The sequence below is a fragment of the Leptodactylus fuscus genome, chromosome 1, assembly GCF_031893055.1.
Source record: "Leptodactylus fuscus isolate aLepFus1 chromosome 1, aLepFus1.hap2, whole genome shotgun sequence".
In the NCBI taxonomy this organism is placed as follows: Eukaryota; Metazoa; Chordata; class Amphibia; order Anura; family Leptodactylidae; genus Leptodactylus; species Leptodactylus fuscus.
Window position 1 is genome coordinate 195,273,032 of NC_134265.1, and position 18,907 is coordinate 195,291,938.

The 18,907-nt window shown below is 40.6% G+C and overlaps 1 protein-coding gene across 1 annotated transcript in view; it reads left to right on the forward strand.

Moving 5' to 3' along the window:
• KCNN1 (potassium calcium-activated channel subfamily N member 1) overlaps positions 1 to 18,907 on the forward strand; it is a 128,320-nt gene that overhangs the window by 42,336 nt on the left and 67,077 nt on the right. Inside the window, exons 2-3 of the mRNA XM_075281340.1 lie at positions 52 to 504; positions 14,312 to 14,407. Coding sequence (XP_075137441.1) covers positions 52 to 504; positions 14,312 to 14,407 — 549 coding nt within the window. The remainder of the gene's footprint in view (positions 1 to 51; positions 505 to 14,311; positions 14,408 to 18,907) is intronic.

The window sequence follows — 18,907 nt, forward strand, 5'->3', positions numbered from 1 at the left end:
CTCAAATTACTGTCCATCTGTAACTAATTTAACTGTGTGTCTGTCTCATAGGGGAACGCTGACCTACAGCCCATCAGTCATGATGGTCCAGGAGCATCCTTCAGACAGTCCAACCGTTTTTCGGACATAGCCATGAACAGCTGCAGATACAACGGGGGGATCCCAAGACCCCTCAGCAGCCTGAGCTCCTCTAGGAGGAACCTACACGAGACAGATCCAGAAACCCAGCCCCTGCAGACACTACACAGCCCTGGAATTGAAGTGGTAGTAAGCAAAAACGACCCCATCAAAGCATCTCACCGCAGCCTACGAGGAGGGGACGACAGTAGCCAAGGAGGTCATAAGGGCCAAAAGAAGAACCAAAACGTGGGCTACAAACTGGGTCATCGAAGAGCCCTGTTTGAGAAGAGGAAAAGGCTCAGTGACTACGCTCTCATATTTGGGATGTTTGGTATAGTGGTCATGGTCACCGAAACAGAGTTGTCCTGGGGGGTCTACACAAAGGTAATGATAAATGCATTCAATATCTATTTATGTATAAGATTCATGTTTATTGGCTTAACCTTTGCTGAAGATGCACTGAATTAAGCTTTGTGACTTGCTAAACAATAGCACGGTATTATAACAAGTGAGATTAAAAGAACAGGGATTATTAAAATTTAAAGGGGTTGGACACTCTCAGACCATTATTGAGACACAAATGTTATTGTTAGTAAAAAGATACACAATTTCCAATATACTTTATCAATTCCTCACAGTTTCCTAGATCTCTGCTTGCTGTCATTCATTCTGATCACCTCTAGTGGATGAAATTCTGATCATGGTCATGTGATGAGGACACAGGTGCTGCTCTTTATAGTCACAGCACAGTAATCAGACATCTGCTTGGTAATGAGTGCACCTGTGTGTCCATCACATGACCATGGTCAGGATTTTTTCCACTAGAAGTAACAGAATGAATGATAGTAATGCGGCGTTCACACTTGTGCCTTGATTTGTCCGCCATGATTCCACCTAAATCCCAGGAAAAACTGCTCCGCCATGAAACTTTTTTTTTTTTTGCATAGACACAAAGTCGGACATGCAGCACATTTTATCTTTGCAAAAAAATGGTTTCGCGGCGGAGAGGCCACATACGGACACCGGTGGTTTGCTTTAAAAACCCATTCAAATGAATGGGTTTTTAAACTGACCACGGCAAGCCGTTCCCAAGCGGTTTTATCTGGGACTTAGGTGGAATCACGGGGGACAGGTCAAGGCGCAAGTGTGAACAATGCATAAGAGACCTAGAAAACTGTGAAGAGTTGATACAGAACGTATATTGGAAAATTATATATCTTTTTATTATACACAGTCCAGTCACATTAATGTGACCACCTGTCAAAATCCAGAATAATCACCTTTCGCAGAGCGGACCACTGCGAGATGTGCAGGTAGAGAGGGGATGTTGTGATGATGTTCACTGGGATGTTGAACCATGCTGAGTCCAGTGCTGTGGCCAGCTGCACTAGGGTACGTGGTTGAGCATCCATGGTGTGAACAACCCGATCGAGGTGGTCCCACAGATTCTCGATTGGGTTCAAGTCCGGGGAATTTGCTGGCCAAGGGAGTACGGTAAACTCATCCTGGTGCTCCTTGAACCACGCACGTACACTGCAAGCTTTATCACATGTTGCATTGTCCTGCTGGTAGATGCCATCATCCTGAGGAAAAACAATTCGCATGTAGGGGTGAACATGGTCCGCAAGGATAGATGCATACTTGTGTTGATCCATCGTGCCTTCCACAATGATGAGAGCACACAGATGGATGCTGACACATGCTTTCTGCTATTGGTTATTTAACGTTGACGTCAAAAGTAGGCGGTGGTCACATTAATATGACTGGAATGTGTACAAACAGTAATATTTGTCTCCCAATATTGGCCAGAAAGTGTCTAACACCTTTAGCTTTTAATAAATATTTAAGATAAGTTCATTGCATGAGCCTATATCCAATGCCCAAAACACCCATATCCTAAAAATACACACCACTGGCCACACTATCTTCTGAACTCCAAGACTCACATAGAAACCCCAGACCATAAATGTTTACACAGACACCTGGGCATCAAGTCCATTAGTGAGAAGTTCACACACAAAAAATAAATGGTCTTACCAGTGTCAGAAGATATAGGTAAAAAACAAAAAAGGAAGGTACAGATTTAAGGCCACAGTCCAGTGTTCAAGACTATTGTAGCAGATAGAACAAACTCACCTTAGTATACCCTGAGTCTCACCCTGATCACCCATAAATAATAACTCCAGCCTTTTTAAAAGACAGTATAACAATTGCTTCCTATAAACACCCTACTACTCCCTAAAACTTCCCAATGTCCTTCGTCCTATTAGCAAGGATTCATCAGGGAATCTAGGAAGAAGGGAGAAAAAAACACACTCCGCTTCTGGGTGTTAGCACAAAACAACTTCATCCAACATAACAGTATCTGGTTACTTACTACAACAGTCAGTAACTATGATGCTATGTTCCTTTCAGCACTGTACAGTGGCACTATGCTCTACTCAGTGTTGTGCAGTGGCCAGCATACAGCCTGTAGTGGTGGGAGATGTGGATGCAGTAACATGGATGCCTATCCAGTGTCTCCCACATGCTTTCACAGGCACCGACTATATTCCTCCTCCCTGAAAAGGGACAAAGACCATGTCCCACTAGAGGGGATCATGAATCAAACAAACAAACAGGGTGTGGGGTAGGTAGGGACTACATACAATGTGTTGTATGTCTAAGTGGGTGTTCCATATTGCCATAGCATACATAGCACAAAGACGCACCCACAGGTTCACAAGGTCACCCAAGGAGGAACCTATATAATGTTACATTGATCAGTGAAACATATGTATATATACATGTGGTCTCCCCCTAGAGAAGTAGTATTACTGCTAGATCTTAAACAGGACTGTCAGCCCAGTATTTATCTCAGACCAATAAATCGTAGATATACAGACGTATATATGCCACATTTTAATTCAACTATGTACACTGCCCACAGATTATAGGTCAATCGAAAAGTTTAGGAAGCAAATATGTATATACGTGTGCATGCCGATGATCAAATCTGCACATATATAAAAATGTGCAACCAATATTGCCTTATACCAGTATTTGCATAAATCTCAGACAGAAGTTCAGATTCAAAGTGCCAAAGGATAAAAGGGGAAGAGATACAGAGGAGACAGAATACTCACTAGAACGATTACACCAATGCATTAGGTGCCATATTGAGCAAAAAAAAATAATAGACACTCATACAAAATGGGGCCCAAATCAGATGAAGCAACCAAACTGAAGCTGTTCATTAAGGCAGTATGTAGGGCACAACTGTATGTAGATGGAAAATCCACTTTGTTTCCCTTTGGAGGAGAGCTCGATCTTAATCTCCCCCTCTTGGATTTTTTTTGACTTTATCAAATTTGATGGAAAAAAAGTCTACCCTCATGTATCTGATTATTAGGCTATTGGACTGTCTCTGCTAGTAGTAATGTCATCTAGATGTGCTCCAATTCTTCTCTTCAAGTCCCATTTGGTTTTCCCTATATACTGCAGATTACTCTCACATACTGTCTTATAAATCACTCACTCCCAGGTCTTGTATCTGGAATATTTTTTTAGTAATCGAGGAAGTTTGTTGGCTGTATGTTTGGGCAGGCTATAATTTCACTACAATGATAACAACCCACTAATCTACATTTCAGCCAGATAGGTTCTTTCTATCTCGGGAAATGACAATGAACCAATCTATTCCTAAGGGATCTGACTCTACAAAACGTTACTTTAGGGCATTCTACCACCACGGACTGTAATAACATTAGTAAAATGTTCCGATGATGTTCTGTGACGCTGCTTCATCACATCTTGAAAAGCTCTTTTCAAAATATTATGGGGGTAACCACATTCCCCAAACCGGCATCTAAGACCAGATGTTTGTTTCAAAAACTCCCTCTTACTTCAGCAAGTACAGTGCAGCCTTAAAGGGGTATTCCCATGTACATAACTATTTTTAAATGTGTAGCTAATTGAAAGTTAAACTTTTTTGCAAATCTAAGTAATTAAACATTTTGCAGAGTTTTAAGGATTTTCTCTAAATATCTTGTGGTCACAGTCTGTTGTCTTGATCGGTTGCCAGTGGATACGACCATGAATGCAGGAACTTTCTAAGGTCAGAAAATCAGCCATGATATCAGTATCTTGGCCGGGATATCTTCTGATACATGTAGTGTCCCTGCCTGATAACACAGGTACAATAAGAAAATCATAGCTGGGTTCCTGACAAATCCCAGACCATAGAAAGTGTCTGCATTAGTGGTCGTAACCATTGGCAACTGATCAAGATAAAAGACGTCACCACTAAGAAAGTTAGAGAAAATCTTTAAAACTGCAGAATTTTTAATTACTTATATTTGCAAAAAATGTTTAACTTTTAATTATCTACAAATATAGATATAATTATGTACATGGGAATACCTGTTTAAGTACTGGCCTTTTGTAATACACCTCCCGAGGTGGCTGAATGGCTACTCTCCCATTTTAGAATTTGTGAAAGTAGCTTTTCTATACAAAAAAATCTTAAATAGGAGTACATTAAAATTTAACTTTTATTAAGTATTATTAAAAAGTTATTGAAAAATTCCTTTGATGTCCAAGTAAATATTAAGTTTATATATGTGACTGCTAGTCTTAGTGCTGGGGGAGTAAAGTGGGCCCTCAAGTTAGTGATCAGTTAGGGTCCTGATCGGTCTTTTACTGATCCCAGTTAGTGTATGTATGTGTGTATGTTGTGTAGTAATGATGTGTGTGGGATCTATATATATATCCCTTAACAACATTGATCGTTATATACCGAGTTTGGGGTGCATATCTAACTCCCCACTTGGTAGTGGTCAGCTACTTATACATCACTACACTCTATCACAATACACCGTTCACTACAGCAATCACATTGTTACCCCACTTAATATCTACTTGGACAGCCAAGGAATTTTTCAATAACTTTTTAATAATACTTAATAAAAGTTAAATTTTAATGTACCCCTATTTAAGATTTTTTGTTTACTGAAGTTTACGAGGTACATCTACCATTGACATCTCTTTATTGTTTTGATTTAGCTTTTCTATACACTATAGTTTCTAAAATCCATTTATTAAACCTACAAATACTCAACACTAGAGTTAATGGCCAACAGATACTTCAAAACATATTGATATACCTATCTAGTATCAAGGCTAATAAAACAATGAATAATGTCCACAAAAATATAAACTGTACAAAAATATACTTTAATAGCTACTTGAGCAGAAAAAGAATTTGTTTAAAATCAGTTAAAAACATAGAAAATAATGCATAAGTGGGAGTCACAGTGAGAAGAGCACAAAAAGTACAAAGAGTAATCATGATACACACATATACCATAGAGGGGTCAGAGGAGCTGATGAGTGTGCTGTTATAATTCACCATATATATATATATATGTATATATATATATATATATATATATATATATATATAATTATGTATATGCACATTAATCAAAAATGTGAGCTGCAATAATGCAAGTGCAAAAGTATAAATACATAGGTCAGAATACATTATCCACAAAGTGGAGCATTTTACTTAAGATGTATCTAGCTTCATGAATGTATAGATACAGTGCAAGAGTAGTATGCGCAAATAAAACACTAGCCACAATTATATGTGCCTGCATACATAAAGATATACTCAAACTCCTCAGATACAAGTATATAGAGTATTGTGCTCACCACTGTGAATCCCACTCAGAGCTTTTCTATACACTGTAGTTTCTAAAATCCCATTATTAGTCTTTCTAATAAGCACATCAAGAAAGGTGAGACTTTCAGTATTAACTTCAAATGTATATCTGAGACCAATAGGGTTGTCATTAAGTCTATGAACAGATTCAGCAAAGGAGGAGGTTGAGCCCCGCTAGATGAAAAATATGTCATCAATATACCGCACCTATAGTTGTATCCTTTCAGTGTTGATACACTCCTCCTCTCCAATAAACATAGTTACTTCGTACCAGCTCTGCACACCAGTTGGCAAACAGGCAAAACCCAAGTAAGGCTGTTACAAACAGGCAAAGCACTTTATCCAGATATAATCCAGCATTTTAACTAAGGTTACCAACCCTAAATAGGAATTTGCCTCATTATGCACTTTAGGTAAGCTATAAACGATGGCTGTAATGGGATGTGGTGTCAAAATTAAGTCAGACTCCTCTTTTCCAACTAAACCCATGTATTTTATTTCAAGTAAAATTTTTCTCACTTCACCCATATAATTATAAACTAGGTTAGCATGGAGTAACTCATGCTATCTTATGCTATCCTATCCCCAAGAAGTTCATCAAATAGTTTACGTAATCTTTAATATTTTCAGACCCCAGAGTATAATAATCGGAGACCAAGGGGGGATACCAACATAAAAAACACTGTTATTTACCTATCCCTGGCTCAGATGCACGCTTCGGTGGTGTTGGCCACCTTCAATGACGTCAGGGACGTCACAGAAGTAGGCCCGAAGCCTGTCTGGAACCTGGAGAGGTGTTTTTAATGTTCCTTTACCTCTCCTGGGCCTCCGATCATTATACTCGGGGGTATAAAAAGTCCCCGAGTATAATAATAATGTTTGTGGGGCTTACCAATATTAAGAAAAAAAAAACCGCAGCGGTAGTGGCTGTCGTGGAGGAGGTCTTTTGGAGTACAAGCAATGGAGGGGCGCTACAGAGGTATGACGTGGGGGGTGCTCACTGGCCATGGGGAACGCGCAGGGTGCTCAGTGAGCCTCATTAGCATATAGTATTTACTCATTTTTACTAAAAACGGGGGAGAGGGGCTTTGGAAGAACTATATTCAGGCATATGCTTAGCTCAAAATCAGTTTTCTGAATGATAGAATCCCTTTAAAAGGATTCTATCATTAGTATCCCTTTTTAAACTAAATACACGTAGGAAGAGCCTTAAGAAAGGCTGTTCTTCTTTTACCTTTATTATTCTGATCTGCACCGTAATTCCTTAGAAACATCTTCTTTTTTCTTCTGTAAATGAGTTTTCTCACAGCAGTGGGGACGTTCCCCAGCACTCAAACAGCACTAGGGGCGTCCCCAGTGCTGCTTGAAAACTCTCCAGCAACGGCCTCTGTCTTCTTCTCCGCCTCCGCCTCTTCTCTTGCACTTCTCTTCCCAGAAAAGTGGCCACCGGACATGCACATTTCGCTTTGGAACAAAGAGAAAAGGAGTGCGTGAGAAGAAGGCGGAGGGAAAGAAGAATACAGAGGCTGTCGCTGGATACAGTGCTGTTTGAGTGCTGGGGAACGTCCCCAGTGTTGCAAGAAAACTTATTACATAAGGAAAAAAGAAGATATTTCTAAAGAATAGTGACGTAGATCAGAATAATAAAGATAAAAGAAGAATAGGCTATTCCTATGTGTATTAACCTTTAAAAATGGATTCTAGTGATAGAATCCCTTTAAGTTGCCATTATGCATTTGAAAAAAAAAAATGGCAAAACCAATTGATTTTGTCAGAAATGGCTACTTTCTAAGTGATGTGCATGGCGTGGCTTTATTCTTCCCCTATGGCAGATATGTATGGAAACAACGATCAGGCGTGTCGGATTTTATCATACTTCATGGGCCATGTTGAGATCATATCTAAAAGAAGTGAGGTTTGTGAGTGGACTCCATTGCAAATATGTGGTAGGGTGGAAAAGTAAGTTAGTAAAAGTAAGGTAAAGTAGGGTTAACGTATTGTAAGGTGTGAGTGATGCTGAATTAATATTGGAGATAACTTGTATATTGTACAATATATACAGTAACTCACATTTTGTATAAAAACAATGAAGGTCACCAAAATGTATATTCATACAAAATGATTCCCGGGGAACATAAATATTTTGGATGACTTGACTTTCATGCCTTCTGGAGATTTTCAGTAGTGTCATAGTCACCAGACTGTCTAGAATATGCTTTAATCCCACTTGACACTGACCTAATGCTCATATTAAGCTCTTTGTTCAAGACACTAATATTCCGTAGAGGCACATGATGAGTTTGCTAGAGTATGTGGCCTTTGGAGAGAGGAGGCCCAGACTTGGTTGTTTTATTTCTTATGTATTAGGGTGCTGGGAACCTGTACAGAGAAACTGAAAACAAAGAGGCAATATCTTGCTCTGTCTGCTTGACCTAAATATACTGATGAAGGGTTATGTGACCAGCACATACATAAGTAGTTATTTTACATGCAGGTTGATGATGGAAGTGTCAAATCATATGACCAATCATCAGCAGCCATCTTTAGGACTAGAACACCATGCAGACAGTGGAGAGGAACATAATGTTAAGGGAGCAGCACTTCTTAGAGCAAATCATTAGCATTGAACTGCTAAATACAAAATATTAGTTGTATATTAAATAGTTTCCAGTACAATCATATGGTACAATATAATATAATTCTTAATATGCTTAAAATGTAGCTTGTGTGTCTAAAAAACAGGCTAAAATTTTAGCACTTTTTCAATCAGAAACATAAACGGGGGATGCTGGCTGTATAATACAGCCATCACATGCTAGTAACAGCCACGAACGGTGCCAACACCAATTAATATTGCAGTGTATTGTATGAGTGATAAGACCTCCTATGGTTCAAGGTTCCTAGGGTGTCTGAAAGTAAAAGAAAAAAGTTTAAGGAGACTTTCACACTACCGTTGGATTCCGTCAACAGTGTCCGTTGCTATTGTCCGTTACAAGATTTTAGCAACGGACACTAACTAGTCCGTCTGAAATTTCCATTCATTTCAATGTTTTTTTTTCTTGTGTCCGTTAGTGTCCGTTTTTGTCCGTTTATCCCCATGTCCCTTTTTTTCAAGTGGACAAAAGAATCCTATATGCAGGACTTTTCTGTCCGTTTGAAAAAACAGACAGTAAGTGTCTGTTATTTTTTAAAGGGGCTCCATCATAGGAAAAAGTCATTTTTAACTAATCATATCCTTGCATATCCTTTAGAAAGGCTATTCCACACCTAACTTTAGTATGTAAATTGCCTCAGTAGATTTTGAATAAGTCCATTTAATTCATATGCTAATTAGCCTCTCCATGCACCCCGGAAGTCTCTTTGTGCACCGTCTTCTGCATATACAGCACAGGCTGCTGCTGCTGACTTCTCCTCCCTGCTCTCTCACACTACACACAGCATAGAGAGGAGAGCTGGATGACAACTTCCTGTGCACACTGGATCCTAATTAGCATATGGATAAAAGCAGACTTATTCAAACACTACTGAGGCGATTTACATACAAAAGGTAGGTGTGGAATAGCCTTTCTGAAGGATATGCAAGGATGTGATTAGTTAAAAATGAATTTTGCCAATGATAGAGCCCCTTCTATGGGCAACGGACTTCTAGCGGACAGTAACTGATAGCCATCAGTTACTGTCCGTTATTTTGTGTCCGTTCATTTTCTGTGCATGCTCAGAAAGCATAAACAGCAAAAAAAAAAAGGGAAGTATAAAAAAACGGACACTAACTGATGCTAATGCTGGGTTCACACCAGCTCCCGATCTCAGTTTCCAGGTTTCCGTCTTCTGCCGACAGAAGAAGGAAACCTGGTAGACCGTGTCCGGCCTTGAGCGCCTGTGAGCGTTTTGTGTGCTCCGCGGCAAAACTGTTTTTTTTAACCGGACGCAAAGTCCTGCATGTCCGACTTTGTATCCAGTTAAAAAACAAAATGTTTCATCACGGAGAGCACAAAATGCTCAAAGGCGCTCACGGCCAGAACTTTCCAAATGAATGGGTTTGAAAACTGACTGCAGGTTTTCGTTTCCTGTCCAGTTTTGGGCAGGAAGTGGAAACCTGCAAAACGGAGACCCAGGGCGCAGATGTGAATGAGCCCTAACTGATGCTAACTCATACTAATGTGTCCGTTTTTTTACAGACACATTTAAATGGATCAGGTAAAAAAAACAGACATTTTAACATCAGTTAGCATCAGTTAGTGTCCTTTAATGTCTGTTATGATAGGTGTCTGTTTTTTTTTTGTTTTTTTTTTAAACGTACACCTTCATAACGGAATCCAACAGTAGTGTGAATTCTGCTAAAAGTATAAAAAAACTCAAAAATTCTAATTGCCCCCTTTCCCTAGATCACATATAAAAATAAATAAATAATAATGAAAACAATAATAATTAATAGAGATGAGCGAGTAGTATTGGATCGAGAAGGTGTTCGATCGAATACTACGGTATTCTAAATACTTGTACTCGATCGAGTACCACTTGCTATTCGAATGGAAAAGTTTGATGCAGAACCAGCATTGATTGGCCGAATGCTATACAGTCGGCCAATCGCCGCTGGTTCTTCTCCTACCTTTAGAAGCTTTCTCCGTGCAGCTTCCCTGTGGCGTCTTCCGGCTCTGAATTCACTCTGCCAGGCATCGGGCCTGGGAAGAGTCGACTGCGCATGCCCGCTTGTAGTGCGGACATGCGCAGTCGGCTCTGCCCAGGCCCGATGCCTGGCAGAGTGAATTCAGAGCCGGAAGACACCGCGGGGACGCTGCACGGAGAAGACTTTTCGGAGGATCCAGCCCGACCCTCACTCGTGGACTTGTATAATTTGATTGAATGTTGCCTACCCCTGAAACGAGCATTTTCCCCCCATAGACTATAATAGGGTTCCATATTCGATTCGAGTAGTCGAACATTGAGGGGCTACTCTAATCGGATTTCAAACCTCGAACATTTTAGTGTTCGCTCATCTCTAATAATTAATCCCACTAAGTTGCTAAATCCGAATTTTTTATTTTTAACACTATGCCTCCTAAAAATTGTTTTAATAAAAAGTGATCAAAACATCAGACCTCCCACAAATGGTATCAATAAAAATAGAGATGAGCGACTACTATTCGAAACAGCCATTTCGAATAGCACGCACCCATGAGAGTGAATGGAAGCGGCCGTCACGCAGACTTTGCCGGCGGCCAGCTGCTTAACCCACTGTGTGCCGGCTGCGTCCATTCATTCCTATGGGTGCGTGCTATTTGAAACGGCTGTTTCGAATAGTATTCGTTCATCTCTAAATAAAAACTAAATCTTGCCCTGCAACCTTACATAGATACAAGCATGTACACAAAATTTAAAGGTGTTAGAACATGGCGACACAAAAATCTTTAAAGTTTTTAATTTTTTAAAAGGTATCAAAACATAAAAAATACTACCGTATATAAATTTGTTGATCATACTGACCCACAGAATACAGATAACATGTCATTTTTACCACATGGTGAATGTCGTAAAAATTAAACCCATAGGAAATTGGCAATTATTGTAAATATTTTTCCAGCTTCCCAGTACATTACACATGATGTTGAATGGTGCTTCAAAAAAGCCATCACATGACTGTAAACCTGTTAGTAAGTAGTAGTAGGACATTATATTATTTTCAAAACATATGTGAAATTGCAGTTTAAAGGGATTCTACCATTAAAACACTTTTTTTTTTCGGGTCGACAAGTAGGAATAGCCTTAAGAATGGCTATTCTTCTCCTACCTTTAGATGTCTTCTCCACTCCGCCGTTCCGTAGAAATCCCGGTTTTTGATGGTATGCAAATGAATTCTCTCGCAGCACTGGGAGCGTCTCCAATGCTGCGAGAGAACTCTCCAGCGACGTCTCTATCTTCTTCGGGAACCTTCACGCGTCTTCTTCCGGCGCAGGCGGTGAAACTTGTAGGCCTCGGGCAGAGCCAAATGCGCATGCCCATGGCCACAAGAAAAATGGCCGCTTACACAGTAAGTAAGCGGCAATCTACCTTCCAGATATGTTTATTAATTAGTGTGAAAAAATGCAGTCCTATCATAAAATTAATCCATTCTATCTTGATGATATACAACTTAAATTCCAAAAAGAAACAAAAATCTAATGATTTGGAAACTACATTTTATTTACAATAGAACACTTATCAGAAGGTGAAAGCGAGACATTTTTCCATTTTGTTTGAAAAAAAAAAAGCTAATTTAGAAATTGATGACAGCAACAAAATAAAAAAGTTGGGCAAGAGCCATGTCTACCATCTTCTTTTTAAAACAGTCTGTAAACATCTGGGAAGGGAGGCGACTAATTGCTGAAGTTTTCGGAGAGGAACATTGTCCCATTCTTGTCTGAATTTCATATTTCATTCATCTGACCAAATAACAGTTTTCCATTTTGCCTTAGTCCATTTTAAAGGATCTTTGGCTCAGTGATGATGGGGGCGTTTCTGGATTTTGTTGATACATGTCTTCATCATTGAATAATATTATTTTTCTTTGTATTATATATTTATAAGGCACCATTAATTCAATGGTACTTTACATTTGAGGGTTTACATACAGTACACAAAATATACAAAACAAATATAATACTAACAATGACCAACTGGTACAGTGGGATAGAGGGATGGAGACCGTAGATGAGGGTAGAGGCTGTTCAGATTGTGGTGTGGTGACAGTAGCTTGTAGGTCTTCCTGAATAGGTGAGTCTTCAGGGTCTTCTTGAATCTTGTGATTACAGGAGTCAGTCTTATGTGTTGTGGTATTGAGTTGTGGTAGTGAGTGGGGAGATGCACGAGAGAGTTCTTGGAGAAGACTGTGCGAAGAGTGGATAAGAGCAGAGCGGAGTAGGAGGGCTTGGGAGGATTAGAGGTTACGTGTGGGCAAGTAGCAGCGAATTAGGTCAGAGATATATGGAGAGGACAAGTTGTGGATGGCTTTGTATGTCAGTGTTAACATTTTGAACTCTGTTCACTGGGCAATGGGTAACCAGTGAAGGGATTGACAGAGGGGAGAGGCCGATTAAGCGAAGCAGTACAGTTTAGGGTGCACTGGAGGGGGGACAAGAGTATTCACTGGGAGGCCATGGAGAAAAGTGTTATGGTAGTCTTAAGTAGGAGATTACGAGGGCATGGACTAGCATTTTTGTAGTTTCAGAGATGAGAAAGGATCGGATTTGATCGATGTTCTTGAGATGGAGGTGGCAGAAAGTTGTTGAGTATTTGAATGTGTGGCTTGAAGGATAGGTCAGAGTCAAAGGTTATACCAAGACAGCAGGCCCTTGGGATTGGGGTAAATGTGGTCCCATTAACTTTGATGGAGGGGCTTTGTTGTCAAGTGTTATTTCTCATCACTATTTCTGTAATTAATTTTATTGTGCAAAAATAGTAATACAAAATACAAAAATATATGTATATTGATACTTCTGTAATCACACACGGAACCATAAAATAAAGGTAATATGTTTCCTATTCCACATACTAAACAACACTTATTTAAAGCACAAACAATAATGGTGGGGAGCTGTTGTTCCCACTTTCCTCCTGAGTTATGAAAAGTTAATTTAAATGTAACCCAAAATATTACCATTAAAAGCAAAATACAGTTCAACCTGCAAAACACAAGCCGTCATATAGCTATGCCAATTACAAAAATAAAAGGTTATGGATCACAGAATGTGGGAATGTGAGGATATGGCAGACGTCTGTCTCACAATTATCATAAAGGAGATCACAGTTAAACCTCTCTAACTGTATATTTATGGTGTCTTAGTTCATACATGAGAATATAGCAATGGTTAATTACACTGTTCCCCAGCAGGTAGAGCTGGCACTGACTCTAGTTGTCCTTGTGATTCCATGCTAAAGAGTCACGGGACTAACAGTAGAGCACATAGAAATCTAAAATTGAATATGATGTCTGGTCAGAAATAGACAAAATGGTGAACTGGAGGGATATTAGTGCAATGCACATAGAAGAAGTGCGGAGTGTGATCAGTATTCAGGTGGGGTGCAGCAATGGAAAAAGGGGTTTTATTGAACTGCATCTTTAAGGATGAAGTAAGCCCAATACCGAAGGGGATAAATTTTAGACAGGAATAAGAGTATGCCTATGATTACTGGGTTCCTCCTCCCACACATCGCTGACTGGCAGCTCTCCTCTTACAGGAGCAGCTATCAATCACACTGTGGGCAGGTGACCTGACAGATGGTCTTAAAACCGAGGGCTAGGCTTTCTGTTAATGTATTATTTTCCTTATACTAGAGTTAATACCAGCAATTAGTAGTTTTGTTATAATTTTATAATGTGAACAGACCAATCTGGAAAAGGGAAAATGGGCACTAAAAATGACATCAAGGGAGTATGAAAATGCTGAGACAATGAAGCTATTATTTGAATAGCATTCATGTTTAATATCTGATTTTTTTTTTTTTTTTTAGGAATCATCTTACTCATTTGCACTGAAATGCCTTATCAGCCTCTCAACTGCTATCCTACTTGGACTCATCGTCATGTACCACGCAAGAGAGATCCAGGTATTTCATTCCACTAAGACAAAGATTGGTTGATAGAGAGTTCTTGGTTAAATTAGCAGAGCCACCTCAGAGGAGGACCTTTATTTATAAAGACAAATTAGATCTTAGTCTCTACCAAGAGGGTCTTTATTTCCGAAGGGCTTTACAAGTCTGTGCATTACATGGGTCTTTTATTAATACAAATAGGGACTCTGCAATGCTTCGGTGGTACAGGAAAGATGAACACTTGCTATCAGGTTGTTGAGCAGAACACACATGGGATAATTCAAAACCAATGTAGAAAGAATAAAACATTAATTCTACAATAGAAATGACATACAAATTGTAAAGAGTTCATTGCTAAACTGAATCCTCTCAGACACACAATGGAATAGGATATGCCTATATGATTAACCTAAAGCCTTATTCACACAATAGTGATGTTTTTGACGAATCGAATGGCCTTTATAAGCAAAGGTACCTGGATAAATGTCGTCGTTCTTTCTTTTTTGACCCAACTGTCGTAATACAGACGTTAATCCATTTTACATTCATTAACAACAGATCCATTCATTTCTATTGGGCCAGACAAAGATAGAGCATGGTACATCATAAAAACAGGCACGTGAATTGACCAATTAAAAGCAATGTGTTCTCAAAATGGCCATGTGACAGCTGTTTTTCAATGTCATGTGAAAAGGCCTAACATCAATATCCGTAGCTAAAAAAAAAAGAGAACCACATAGTCTATCAATGATCTCACATTGCAGCTGGTTGTTGGTGGGATAGTACTGGAATAATAATACTACATGGAAAAAAAGTCTGCCCAATAAAAGGGTGAAGTCTTGGCAAACAGAATGACTTCACATACAATCCAGAAATTGCCAACTGGCGATTCTGCTCACGGTCTAGATTAGGGAAATTAGTTAGTGAAATAAGAAAGAGGAATGTTTTCGTTTTTTGAGATAAAAATGTCTTTCACACATAAGGAAGGGGCACAATCCAAAAGCACTAACTTACTTGTCACTCTGCAGCAGTGATAGTGAGAAGTACAGCAACAGAAATATTTCATGTAGGTCAGGTTAAATGCTGACTCTTACAGAAGGATTCAGTGTCAGGAGATAAGTAAGGTGACATGAATCTTACACACTGAAAGGTGACACATTCAAACAGGAGACACAAGAAACTTATCCATAGCCCTACGTGACCTTGTTACTTGATACCTCATCTAAGCTGCACAGGTCGCTTCCCCACCTGTCATTCTTCCGCACAGACAGGAAACAGCAGCTCAAGACTTTAAATTATTAAATTATTATTATTAAATCCCTCTTGATTAGATCTTCTTGTCTTCAGGTTACTAGAATTAAATGTGTCTATATAGTCAAGAGTGCTAGTAGTTTCTGTGTTAGACTTCAAAATGGTCAGAGCAACAAAAAAAACCCAAAACATCTGATGTAGAAACTGTGTCTCGTTACAATGGTCCATCAAAGTAATAGCATTGACATCCCACTTGGTGAAGGTCTTAGAGAGACTGGTTCTCATACATCTCTGACCTCTAGTGTGTTCTGCTCTGGACCCAGCGCCGCACCTCCCATGAGGCGACCTGAAGCAACCGCTTCAGGCGGCGCTATGCCAGGGCCTCGGGAGGGCGGCATTTTTGCTGACCTAAGCAAGTCCAGGACAAGCTGTCCTGGACTGGCTTAGCGTCACCGTGTCTGCAGCCCGACACGGGAAGCGAGCGGTGTATTGGGGCGGCCCTGCTGGACGCAGCGCTGCTCCAGTGGCCGCCCCTCACACTCAGGCAGAGAGCAGGTCCTCTCCCTGCCTGCTCTCTGCCTGCGAACGCCGCTCGCTCCGCTCGGCCACAACCCCTTTCCGATCGACCCCGCCCCCTTCAACTCGGCCCCTCCCCTTTCTCGCGACACCCCCGCCCCCCTCAGCTCCGCCCCTCCTCGGGGGGGGGGGGGGCTTTCTGACGCCGCTTCAGGCCAAACATTGGGTAAATGATGCCATCAACCACCTTCTTCACTGAGCTCTGAGCACCAGGGAACACTGTGAGAATAATGTTCTTTGATTTCTCCAGTGCGTTCAACACCATTCAGCCAGAGCTATTGAGGGACAAGCTAAACCTTGGTGGAGTGGACCATCACCTGTCCAATGGGATACTAGACTACCTCATAAACCGACCTCAGTATGTGAAAGCCCGGGACTGTGTGTCTGACACTGTGATCTGGAGTACGGGGGAACCACAAGGTACAGTTCTTGCCCCTTTCCTCCTCACACTGTACACTGCTGACTTTAGGTGCAACTCATCTAGCTGCTACTTACAGAAGTATTCGGTTTAATCTGCAAAAGTAGGCCTCATCACAGACGGAGATGACAGGGAGTACAGAGACTTAAATCGGGATTTTGTGGAATGGTGCCAGCGGAACCACCTCAGGATTAATGCTGGGAAGACCAAGGAGATGGTGGTGGACTTTTGCAAGTGGAGATTTGCTTCAAAACCATTGGACATCCAGGAGATGGGCATTGAGATAGTCAACAGCTATAAGTGCCTGTGCGCCTCAATAATAAGCTGGACTGGGCTAATCACCTAGATGTGCTGCACAGAAAGGTATCACAGGCTCTACTTGCTCAGGAGTCTGAGGGCCTTTGTAGTCCAGGGGTCACTTCATAGGGCCCTTTTCAACTATGTAGTGGTAGCATCAGCCATCTTCTTTGGAGTGGCCTGATGGGGGAGTAGCATACCAGCCAGGGATAGAAATAGACTTGACAGGCTGGTTAGAAGGGCCAGCTCTGTCCTAGGGAGCTCCCTGGATTCAGTACAGGTGGTTGGTGACAGAAGGATACTTTCCGTGGTGAGCTCCATGCTGCGGAATAACTCCCATCCCAAACATAAGTCCGTGATAGCACTGGGCAGTACTGTCAGTGACCAACTGCTTCACCCTAAGTGTGAGAAGGAGCGCTATCGGACGTTTTTCCTCCCCGCTGCGGTTAGGCTGTACAATCAACACTGCACTAAACGTAGATCACTCTATACAGAGAACTGAAAGATCCTGAAGTTTGTGATATCCCTCCTACTATCTCCTTTACCTTTATCTTATTATTTGTACCTACCGTCATTGTATTGTCTCAACTGTGGAGATTTTTACTCGCATTTTATATTTTATATTATTATTGGATTATCTGTGCTGTTGCAGCACACTGAATTTCCCCATGGTGGGACTATTAAAGGATTATCTTATCTTATCTTAATGATCAAGTGAATAGCCCTCATTCGTACGGCCATCATTTACAGTCATGTGAATATAGCTTTACAATAGGTCCTTAATTACCGTATATACTCGAATATAAGCCGAATTATTCAGCACATTTTTCATGCTGAAAAAGCCCCCACTCGGCTTATACTCGAGTCAGGGTCCACGGAGCACAGAAAACTGGAAGAACCTGCATAAATTAAACGAAGGGGGAGGTCCTTTAGTGCTACTGCTTTGTGATTGGCTTGTCATTAGGTCACGTGACTGTGATATCTTCAAAGGTCCTATAGGCACTGTTATGTAACATCTGCAGATAAGATTGAGTCTAAATCCTAGTAGCTCCGCCCACACCAGAGGCCGATCACATGGTCATGACGTCATCAGAGGTCCTTTAGCACACTAGGATTTAGCATCTACCCTGCAGATGAGTGGCCAGGATTCATTGTGTCTTATGGAAGATGTCTGTTGTATGGAGGAGAGGAAGCTACAGTAAAGTGAAAGTAAAACACACAGGTACCTGCTGTGCCTATTACTCTGCCTAGTAATGTCAGGCATTTGGGGTTATTAATTTAGTTTCAGTAACTCCATGTGCCTCACATTAATAGCAGTTAACCCCATCATGAACCTCATATTAACCCCTGTGTGCCCCATATAAGGGTTACTAATATGTGAGACACATGACGGTATTAATAAAGGACCTTAATTATGAAGATACCTAATTATTACCTCCATACAGTATGTCCCACATATCAGCAACTCTTATGTGAGGCACACAGGGAGTTAATGTGAGGGACATGATGGGGTTAACTACTATTACTATGAGGCACATGGAGTAACTAAGCTGTAATGCACATGACCAGACTTTTTATCTGCAATAGTGGATTTCCCTCCCTAGGCTTATACTCGAGTCAATAAGTTCTCCCAGTTTTTTGTGGTAAAATTAGTGGCCTCGGCTTCTATTCGGGTCGGCTTATACTCAAGTGTATACAGTAATAAGTTCTGGAAACAACCTTTAATAATAATAGTGCCTACTGTTTTATCCACAATAAAAAACGTTCCGTTTTAACCATATGGTCTTCGAACCTATCATTCCCCCGTATGACCTCTGAGCGCGGATCCTTGACCATATCCACAACCTTTAATAAGAGAAGCTAGATCCGGAAAAAAGAAATATTGAACAAATGAGAGATACAAGATTTGTGTAGACTTCACTTTTATAAATTTACATTTGGTGTCTCCTTATCCACTGCAAGACCACCATAGC